The sequence below is a fragment of the Carassius gibelio genome, chromosome B10, assembly GCF_023724105.1.
Source record: "Carassius gibelio isolate Cgi1373 ecotype wild population from Czech Republic chromosome B10, carGib1.2-hapl.c, whole genome shotgun sequence".
Lineage (NCBI taxonomy): Eukaryota > Metazoa > Chordata > Actinopteri > Cypriniformes > Cyprinidae > Carassius > Carassius gibelio.
This window is the reverse complement of record NC_068405.1, coordinates 13,529,238-13,540,637: the sequence shown is the minus strand read 5'-3', so window position 1 is coordinate 13,540,637 and position 11,400 is coordinate 13,529,238. Positions and strand designations below refer to the sequence as shown.

General features: G+C 38.6%; 1 protein-coding gene across 1 annotated transcript in view; it reads right to left on the bottom strand.

Moving 5' to 3' along the window:
• Nucleotides 1–2,771: 2,771 nt before the first annotated feature.
• gbe1a (glucan (1,4-alpha-), branching enzyme 1a) overlaps nt 2,772–11,400 on the bottom strand; it is a 138,113-nt gene continuing 129,484 nt past the window's right edge. Inside the window, exon 16 of the mRNA XM_052566505.1 lies at nt 2,772–3,958. Within this exon, the coding sequence (XP_052422465.1) occupies nt 3,896–3,958 (63 nt within the window). The 3' untranslated portion in view covers nt 2,772–3,895. The remainder of the gene's footprint in view (nt 3,959–11,400) is intronic.

Here is an 11,400-nt window from a genome sequence, read left to right as displayed (position 1 = left end):
CTTTCATATATAACTGTGAGATGAGTTGAAATGCTATTTTGAAGTAACTTGTAATTAACCTAAAATATTCCTTTAAGGTCTACCACACACATTTGAAGGTTAATTACAAACCTGGCATTAATTAGTGTGACACGAAGCGTGATTTTTCATCCAACAAAATCCAATCTCCAGAGTGACAATCAAACAAATGTTCTCCTCGATCTTTCTCACCATCATTATTTTCCTTTCCAGCTGTAGCTTTGCATGTTTTCGTAGCACACTCCAGGGGGCGCTGTTTACTTGCTTATTACTTGTTCATAACGCACTGCTTTTGTGAAATTCACGCATGCATACTCACTCACTCACAGAATATTACGGCATTACTCAGTTAGGAACACAGTACTCAGCACTAGATATATTTTGTGGTTTTACCTCCAGGAGCATTTTCATGGATAATTACAGCAGCTATAAATCTGTCTGAGGCACCTGCAGAGCTCTTTGAGGAGGAGGTCGTCAGCACATCAGAGAGAGAACAAAGAACTCGCTAAAAACACACTGTGAGTCAGCCAGTGATCATGAGCTATGAGACAGTGACAGCAAGAACAATTCTTTCTCTGTAAGACAGTAAATCTATATCTGGGATGGCAAACCCAGAAACATCTTTTTTTAAGGCACACAACTCTCTGAGATTGAGAAAAGGTGCAACAGGCCTGTCTAAACTCTGAAGATAATGACCGATGGAGTTGGCTTTATATCAACTTCAAGTTATAAAAGATGTAGTTATGTATGATCGTGCTGTTCTTATATCAGTTCAGTAAAAATAAAGTTATGCAACTGACATTTAAGAAACCATGTTGCCAGTCTGTTTTTGCACATATTCTGAACGAATCAGTGTTCAATTCGCTCTGATAAAGATGCATGCTGATTGCAGTGTCCCTACATAAAGGTGCATCTCAATAAATTAGAATGTGTGAAACTGTGAAACTTTAAATTCAATGCACACAGATTGAAGTAGTTTAAGTCTTTGGTTCTTTTAATTGTGATGATCTTGGCTCACATTAAAAAAAAAAAAAAAAAAAAAAAACTAAAACAAACACCAATTCACTATCTCAACAAATTAGAATATGGTGACATGCCAATCAGCTAATCAACTCAAAACACCTGGAAAGGTTTCCTGAACCTTCGAAATGGACTCTCAAGTTTGGTTCACTAGGCTACACAATTATGGGGAAGACTGCTGATCTGACAGTTGTCCAGAAGACAATCATTGACATCTATCACAAGGAGGGTAAGCCACAAACATTCATTGCCAAAGAAGCTGGCTGTTCACAGAGTGCTGTATCCAAGCATGTTAACAGAAAGTTGAGTGGAAGGAAAAAGTGTGGAAGAAAAAGATGCACAACTAATTGAGAGAAACTCAGCCTTATGAGGATTGTCAAGCAAAATCGATTCAAGAATTTGAGTGAACCTCACAAAGAATGGACCGAGGCTGGGGTCAAAGCATCAAGAGCCACCACACACAGAAGTGTCAAGGAATTTGGCTACAGTTGTCGTATTCCTCTTGTTAAGCCACTCCTGAACCACAGAGAACATCAGTGGCGTCTTACCTAGGCTAAGGAGAAGAAGAACTGGGCTGTTGCCCAGAGGTCCAAAGTCCTCTTTTCAGATGAGAACATGTTTTTTATTTATTTTGCAAACCAAGGTCCTAGAGTCTGGAGGAAGGGTGGAGACGCTCTTAGCACAAGTTGCTTGAAGTCCAGTGTTAAGTTTCCACAGTAGGTGATGATTTGGGGTGCAATGTCATCTGCTGGTGTTGGTCCATTGTGTTTTTTGAAAACCAAAGTCACTGAACCCGTTTACCAATAAATTTTGGAGCAAAAAGCACCGAAAGTTGGTTAAATGACAATGGTGTTGGTGTACTTGACTGGCCAGAAAACGCACCAGACCTGAACCCCAGAGGGAATCTAAGGGGTATTGTAAAGAGGAAAATGAGAATCACGAGACCAAACAATGCAGATGAGCTGAAGCCCACTGTCAAAAAAAACTGGGCTTCCATACCACCTCAGCAGTGCCACAAACTGATCAACTCCATGCCACACCAATTGAGGAAGTAATTAAAGCAAAAGGAGCCCCTACCAAGTATTGAGTACATGTACAGTAAATGAACATACTTTCCAGAAGGCCAACAATTCACTAAAAATGTGTTTGTTTTTTTAATCATTAAGTATTCTAGTTAGTTGAGATAGTGTTTTGGTGGGTTTTTGTGAAATGTGAGCCTAAATCATCACAATTAAAAGAACCAACGACTTAAACTACTTCAGTCTGTGTGCATTGAATTTATTTAATACACGAGCTTCACAATTTGAGTTGAATTACTGAAATAAATGAACTTTTCTAATTTATTGAGATTCACCCTTAGTGTTCACTGCTGCCTATTCTTTGAACTCTACTCGTTGAAGTTCACGTGACAAAATGCGTTTATTTGGAACACACGCAGACAAAACTGAGAAGGTTGAGCCTACGATGAATACATATACTTCAGTAAATAAATACAATATAAACTAGGCCTACATACACCTGTGACTAATTAAACTATTAAACTCAATGAAAACCATAGAGTCTTAACGATTCTACTTTAGCTCTTTAACTTCAAGTGCTATGTCCTGAATGAGTGTTTTAAACAAATCAGTTCAGTGAATGATTCAAATATCTCACTCACAAAGGCAGTTAACTGTGTCCTTCCACAAAATGTTTCTGTAATTCATTTTTGGAACATTACAAGGAAAGGTGGCTTTAATCAAAATTTGGATTTTAACCAAGCTTTATTTCTGAAGGAAAAATTGGACAAGTATTAAAACTGAAAATTAATTACAGCATACAAAATGAGTGTACATGCACACAATTGGTCTCCCTCCCCTCTTATATATTTGACCACTCTGGCTGCTGTTTGCGCTAGCAGTAAACTCCACTATAAGAACATGAATGTCTTCAATATTGATATACTGTCTTATTAATGTTTAAAAGCTTGGGCTGAGAGCTCTGGCAAAATTAAAGTGCTGTGATAGATTAAACCAAAGCAATTTAATTAAATGCATTAAGGCAAAAAAAGTGTTAATTAGAGTAATTAGGTGAGATTTTGGTCTCCTGTTGAGTCAGAACAGCTGCGGAGACCTCACACCCAAGGGAACGGTTACAAGGGAATTATTCGTCTTCCCTGGAGAGGACACTAGATTCTCTGCGAGGCCCAGGAGATTCATATTCCCCAGCACATCCAACTGGCCTATGATGTCACCCAGTGCTATAAAACTTTTTAATGGCCCTCTAAATCAGAATCATGGATTGGAGGCATTTAAGGCTAAGTGAAGACAGGATAAGGTTATGGGGTGAAAGAGGGAGAACAGGATGAATAGAGACATGAAGGGAGAGCGAGAGAAATGACCTTGCCGATGTCATAATGCAAGCAATATCCAATCAGAATGCATCTAGCATGAATGTTCATACCAGCACATTAAAAGCTATTTTTTGTGCTTTTGTAATGTAAAATTACAATAACCTTCTGTAAATTATCATTTTCCCCTCTTATAACAAATTAGTAGAAAAAAAGCCTTGAACGGAATAAATGAAAAGTAATCATTTACTCATCCTCATGTCATTCCAAACCTGCATGTCTTATTCTGGAGAACACAAAACTGAAAATTTAGCAGACTGCCAATGAAACGTAAGCAGATGGGGACCAGTGACAGCAAACGTTCGTTATATGGAGAAGAGCAGTTTAAATATTCTGTTAAAACTAAAAATGGGATAACATTGTGAGGCAATAACAGTGTTTGCAAGTGAACATAAGCAAATGTACTGTAAGGTTGCACAGAATTCTGGGATATGATGCAAGAATCAGCTCCATTCATCCACACAGTCCTCAGTGTCTGAAATCAATGTCCTCATTTGCCAGGATCAGAGCAGTTCTGCAAGGAATGTAGATCTAGAAAGAAAGAGAAAAGTATTCATTCACACTAATTCATATTTATATAAAGAAATATCTTAAAAAACATCTATCTATCTATCTATTGTATCTTGTTTTGGTTTATTTGTTGATGATAGACTGATGAGAACACCCAAGATGTAGCAACCAGGTATAAATGTGTTCTTCAGATTTGAAGTTTCAATTTTAGGTAAGTCCATGAATAAACTGAACCATGTTTTAAAATGTTAAGGATAGTGGCTGCTCTGATAAACCTGCCATGTACAAAACAATTCACATGGCTGTACACTGACCGAGCTCAGAGAAGGCAAAACAATATTTCTCTTGGGAGAAAAGCTTGAAAGCAAGTTATTGCGCTGTTAAAAGGAGCTCTAATCTGCGGAGGGAAAACAATTCTTTATGTAACCTGGGAACAACTAGCAATACAGTTTATATTAGTGAAATCACTGTTCTTTGACCTCACTTCACACAGCAGGACATGAGACTACAGGTCTGGGATCAGTCCAGAGGGACCTTAGAAGTGATTGGGTCCGGGCATCTACGTACCGACAAGAAAGACTTGTTTCTCTCAAAGGAAAAAAGGAAATCAGAGACTATATCTAGTGAAAGTCCTCATGAATAAAACATTGTGTGTAGGGAGAGAAAACAGAGTCATTCTTGTAGGTCAGGTTGTGGTTGATTTCCACAGGGAGCAGACGTGTGCTTTATTAACTGGGCCTGCACTCACCTGCTGGAACTGGACCTGAGCGCCAAGAAGATACTGCCGCGATTACAAATGGAAAATCACTGTTTTAACACTAGAAGCCTCACTATGTTCCTGTGTGTGGCCTTGCATGAATGGTTTATATATTGTGTTTTCAGTGGGTTTTATTGTTTAAGAAATAATGAGATTGAACTTGTTGAGCATCATTGACAGCATCTAGCTGTAGTATACAGAATGCTTGGACTTAAGCAGATGCGTTTCCTCTGAAGAGGAAACTGAGGCAGTCTCCTCAAAATATTGGATGAGAAAAAAAAAACTTTTGTACAAAAATAAAGAGCCCAAGGAGTTTTCACAGACCCCCTAAAGTGTGGCATGAGTTTACTAGGGGGTAATTGAGAATGAATGGGGGAAAGTCAAATGAGGGGAGGTAATGCCTCCATTGCTATATGATTAGATATGTGTGGTCATGAACAGCTGTTATTGGTTCATGCGATAAATTCCACTTCTTGTGTTTGTGCCAAGCGGCATCCTCCCGCTCTCTCGTGATGCCCATACAGAAGTGACTTAAAGGGATAGTTCACCCAAAAATCATAATTATGTCATGTCATGAAGCATCGAAAATACATTTTGGTTCAAAAATAGCAAAAACTATGACTTCTATTCAGCATTGTCTTCTCTTCCGTGTCTGTTGTGAGAGAGTTCAAATCAAAGCAGTTTGTCATATCCGGTTCGCGAATGAATCATTCGATGTAACCGGATCTTTTTGAACCAGTTCACCAAATCGAACTGAATCGTTTTAAACGGTTCGTGTTTCCAATATGCATTAATCCACAAATGACTTGAGTCTTTTTAAATTTGGCTGACACTCCTTCTGAGTTAAAACAAACCAATATCCCTGAGTTATTCATTTACTCAAACATGACACTGACTGAACTGCTGTGAAGAGAGAACTGAAGATGAACACAGAGCCAAGCCAGATAATGACTCGTTCACGAATCAAGAACCGGCTGAATCGGTTTTCAAAACACCAGTAGTTCTTTCGGACAGTTCGATTCAATAAATCGGTTGAAGAAAACGGTTCACCGGTTCTTTTGGGCTCAACATAATGGCGTCAATTCCGATGATTGCAAGCCTTCGGTTTATCTGGGCTCATAACATTAGCACAGAATCAGTTCAGAATCAATCACCAAAAGAATCAGTTCGGTTCAGACGCTCTGTGTGTCAGTCTGCTTCATGCTGAATCACACATGCACAGTATCATCAGCTCATTGGTTCTCGAATCGGACGGGTCTGACAGAAACGGTTCTTCACTCGTGAACGAGTCAGTCTGTTGTTCGTTATCTGGCTTGGCTCAGTGTTCATCTTCAGTTCTCTCTTCACAGCAGTTCAGTCAGTGTACTGTTTGAGTAAATGAATTACTCTGGGATATTGATTTGTTTTAACTCAGAGGGAGTGTCAGTTACATTAAAATAGTTAACAGTTTAAATCATATGTGGATTAATGTGTATTGGAGATGCAAACCATTTAAAATGATTCAGTTCGATTTGGTGAACTGGTTCAAAAAGATCCGGTTACATCGAATGATTCATTCGGAAACCAGATATGACAAACTGCTTTGTTTTGAACTCTCTCACAACAGACACGGAAGAGAAGACAATGCTGAATAAAATCATATTTTTTGCTATTTTTGGACCAAAATGTATTTTCAATGCTTCAAAAAATTCTAACTGACCCTCTGATGTCACATGGACTACTTTGATGATGTTTTTCTTATCTTTCTGGACATGGACAGTATACCATACACACAATGGAGGGACTGAGAGCTCTCAGACTAAATCTAAAATATCTTAAATATTATCTTAAATATCCGTAGATAAATGGAGGTCTTACTGGTTTGGAACGACATGAGGGTGAGTTATTAATAACATAAATATGATTTTTGGGTGAACTATCCATTTAAACTGTAATTCGTCAACTTGCCGCTAGAGGCTGACTGCAAAAGGGAGTCAATCCCATAGACTATGTTAAAATGCCCAAATATACAGCAGAAAAAAATATGTTTACAGCTTGGTGCAAATGTTTTTTTTTTTTGGTCTATATAGCTAATTTTGTCCTTCATGACAACTGTGAGGGGGTGATTACTTATCTGTTTACATTATATTAAGCCTTAAAGTTCTGCATAATTAAGGGCGTGGCCACTTGAGTGACAGGTGGATTGCCACTGCTGTCACCACCAAGATGGCGATGGCCGGCTCCGCCTACTTTTGGCTTCAAAAACGCTCTTCGTAAACCTATGGTTGATGTCACGGACACTTAGTCCATGTTTTTATACTGTCTATGGTTTGTGTGCATTCTGTGTTCGCGAATCAGTCTGAATAAACAATATAATAGTTTTAATATGAAGACTAATTAAAGTAAAGCATACTAAAGTAAAGCCTTCTACACACTGCACAATTTTAGCCATCCTGTAAGATCAATGCTGATCACAGTGTGCGACATGGACCTAATCAACTTGGTAACGACGTTCATGTAGACTGTACGATAATGACCTATTGACTTGTATGCTATGACGCATGTTATTATATAAGAATGAAACATCATCAGCATGTGCTAGTGGTAAAAAAGTGGGTCGTAGCAGCAAACACTGTGTGATGATCAAGCTGTATTTCTGACTCTGTCAGAAAACTATGGAAGGCGATCTTTGATTGCATGACTGTGACAACGGCTACCTTTGAACCTCTTTCACTGTCTGACATAGGACCAATGATTAGAAACCATGATCACAGAAATTGCCACAATTGTTTCCCGATATCAGTCTTTTGTCAGAGACAGACAGTCTCAGGCTAAGGTAAACAACTCACTTCTAAATATCCACTTTTTTACATCAAAATAAGACTTCAAATACTGAACTTTGAAAGAACCAGACTAAAAATACTTCAGTCTGTGTGCATTGAATTTATTTAATACATGAGTTTCACAATTTTAGTTGAATTACTGAAATAAATGAGCTGAGCTAATTTACTGAGCTGCACCTGTATATATGTTGGGTGGGGGTGGTCTCTCCTCAACCACCACCAGTGTGCACCATCCACCTGGATGATGCAAGGTGCCAGCGCACTCACCATTCACTAGCTACAGGTGGAGAGTCATAGGCTGCGTTTACACTTGGCATTAACATACGATCACCATGATCCGATCAATCAGATCGGATCATCAGTCAATCAGAACACGGCGCATTTACACTTGACAACATCAGCTTACTTCTTTCTATCTGGATAACCATTTGGATCTGTCTTTTCTGTGAAATATAGAAAATAAGTCTACAGACCTGTAGTCTTGGATCCAGATAGAGAAATCAGCTGATGTTGGCAAGTGTAGACGCGCTGTGTTCTGATTGACTGATGATCTGCTTAATCGACTCATGGTGATCTGTATGTGGACAACATCCTGATGCAGGTTGCATGTTAACGGCAAGTAAAACACACCCATAGAACCAATCAAGTTGTTGAGGATTATTAGGAGGTCATGAATGTCAAGGGCTTGGGGGGCAATTTGGCCATGGGATTTTTAATGACCACAGAGAGTAAGGACCTCAGTGTAACATCTCATTCAAAAGATGAAGCTTTTTGGCTGTCAGTGTCCCCCATCTCTATACTGGGGCATTAGGACCCAGACAGACTACAAGGTGAGCTCCCCCTGCTGGCTTCACTAACACCAGGGGGTCTCCCATCCATGTACTGAGCAGGTTCAACCCTTAGCTTCATTGGAAAAAAACAGTCTTGGTCTGAATGGTGATATGGCTGAGGCTATATAATTAACTAAAATTCAACCATTCATAATATCTATAATAATAAAATTATTAAAAATAAATAATTTTAATTTTATTAATAATTAATTGATAAAAGTTAACTTCCACAAAATGCATGTTATTATTGGTCAGGGTTATTTAACCCAATACCACACAGTTTGATTTAATATGAAACTTGGGGCCCTGTGGCATCTTTACATCCATCAAGATCGAAGACCCTTGCTTTAGAATAACGTTCTTTAATATCCATGATTAACATTACTACTGTACATTATCAGTATCTGTGCTGATTCAAATAGTTACGTAATGTTTTGAAAAATTAAGAAAGTTCTTCACTGACCCCCTGCATCACCATTATGGAGCCCCAGGGGAAACCTTGGATTTATATTATAAGCCTGCTGCAATGGATTATATTGAGATGCATCTAGTCTCATGCCTCTCTGTCTTCTGAGATTTACATCAGATTTCATTATGAAACAGACACAGCAGTAACTATTGATTCATGAGTCACTGAAGTTAATCTCAGAGCACAGCCCTGAATACGTGCAGTTCTGCACCTGACCACTAGATGTCACTCCTGCAGTCTGGAAACAGGAAATGGGATTTTGAAATTAATGGAGGCTATAGGCAGCTCGAGCTGTTCTTCTGGTAAACTGCAAGCTGTTATGTACTGAATTTTGACTAAAGTGTTCTCTATAATCTTTCCACAAATAGGTATTAACTTCCAAGCTTGTTTTGGGTGTTTTCTTAAAGCCAGTTTACATTATGCTGTATAAAAATACAACTAGTTAAGAAAAAACTTAAATCCCTCTCTAATGTAAAATGTAAAATGATCTAAGAAAGTCTCAGTCTATGTGACTGAGAAGGTGAAAAAAAAGAAGCCAATATTGCTTTCTTTGCATTCAGACTTGATGTTAGCAGAACGCCTACGTCTATACAGACACCTGATTTACCTCAAGAGAAGCACTGAACTGAAACTCACCCTTAAGAAACCTTACGACATGGGAGAAGAGAAGAAAAATAGATAAAATCTCACTTTCTGTCCATAGTCACATACAGACAGACGTCTGAATGAATGTTTTTGTCAGAGCTCCGTCTGAGTTACACCGGTATCTTTGCTCAATTAAATTGCCTGCTGCGATTAGCTGGATCTCTTAAAAGGCACTCTGAGCCAAAACGGTATTAACAGGCTCATTGATTCCTGGCATAACCATCTTTCAGTCAACTCATCAGCACCGGTAATCACGCAACTCTGGCCATTACAAACTACATGGCTGCCAGTGACCCCTGACCAGCTGGCTAATCCATCACTGACATTTAAAGCAAAAACACTGTCTTCAGGTACAACAGTCCTGGAGAAAGCAGGGCAGGAAAGGGGACATAATGTGATTATCACTCTAGAACATTTTGTAAGTTTAGATGAATAGTGACATGACACACAGCTAAGTGGTAATCCATACTCAGATTTCATGTTGTGCATTAAACCCATCCAAAGTGCATACACACAACAGTGAACACACACCCAGAGCAGGGGGCAGCCATTTATGCTGCAGTGCCCAGGGAACAGTCAGTGGTTTGGTGCCTTGCCCAAGGGCACCTCAGTCATGGTACCAAAGGTGGAGAGAGCACTGTACATTCACTCACCCCACCTTCAATTCCTGCCAGCCCAAGACTCAAACTCACAACCTTTGTATTACGAGTCCAAATCTCTAACCATTAGGCCACAACTTCGCTTTAAAGATGTCTTAAAGGCTCAATTCTGTCAATGCTTACTCACACTGTTTTAATACAAAAAGGATACAGAAGCCCTAGAAGTATCTTTGAGTGAGGAAAAGGTCAAAATTCTAATTTAAGTTAAACTTGAAATCAAGCCTTCTCTGTGCATTCATAAGAAATGTTATATAGCAATTTCAGAACCAGTTGTTTTGAGTCAGATCTTTTCAATAAATCTGTTGATTCAGTTCACAAAACTGGTGTGCATGACTGATGAACCAATCAGATGGTTTGTTTCGCTGAGTTCAACTCAATGTTAGAATTAATGTTAAATAGGAAATACAAAATAGTGCACATGGGCTACTTTGATGGTGCTTTTGAATCCTTTTTCAAAACTGACTTAACAGAGAATCTTCAGAATGTGTCTCTTTTGTTCTGTAAAAGTCACTCATATGGTTTTGTAATGACATGAGACTGAGTAAAAGATGACAGACTGTCATTGTGGATAATCCCTTTAATATCCCATTTTTATGTTCCTTTCTTCTCCCAAAGTAATTTTAACTTGGGGAAAGAAAAGATTAATTTCTTGATTATTATAACTTGTGTATGAAGGCGGTAATACTACTTTATTTCATGTTAATGTTGAAAAAATGAAAAAAAAAGGCAACCCCCCCCCCCCCCCCCCCAAAAAAAAAAAAAACCTATATCTAAAGCATTTTTAAGAAGTAGATCAATGTATGCTTTATTCAGATCTTGGTTTGTGCCTCAGGCTAGAATGCAAAGCGAGTGTTAACATTGGAAATGTAAAGATAGTGATGTGATTCATTAAAGGCTGCTGAATCAGGACTCATGCTAATACAGGAAGACAGAGCAGAAACATGATGAGGTTGAGCTCCAGACTGTCTGCTCTGCATCTGCACACACAGGTAAATCACAGCTGCAATAATCTAAGGCTGATTTATACTTCTGCATCAGACCTACGGCGTAGCCTACACATAGAAGCACTACCTTACAACGTAGCCTGACATGCACCTCTCCAAAATCTAAAATCGCATCACTTCTACGTGGACCGCAAGCACTGTGATTGGTCTGCTAGAACCCCCCCTCCCATACTTGAGTTTTGTGTGTGTTTGTGCATTTTAATATAATAATATGTATTTAATGTAATATACACTTTCTAATATAAAATAAAACAAAGCAAAGAACAAATGTCTTATC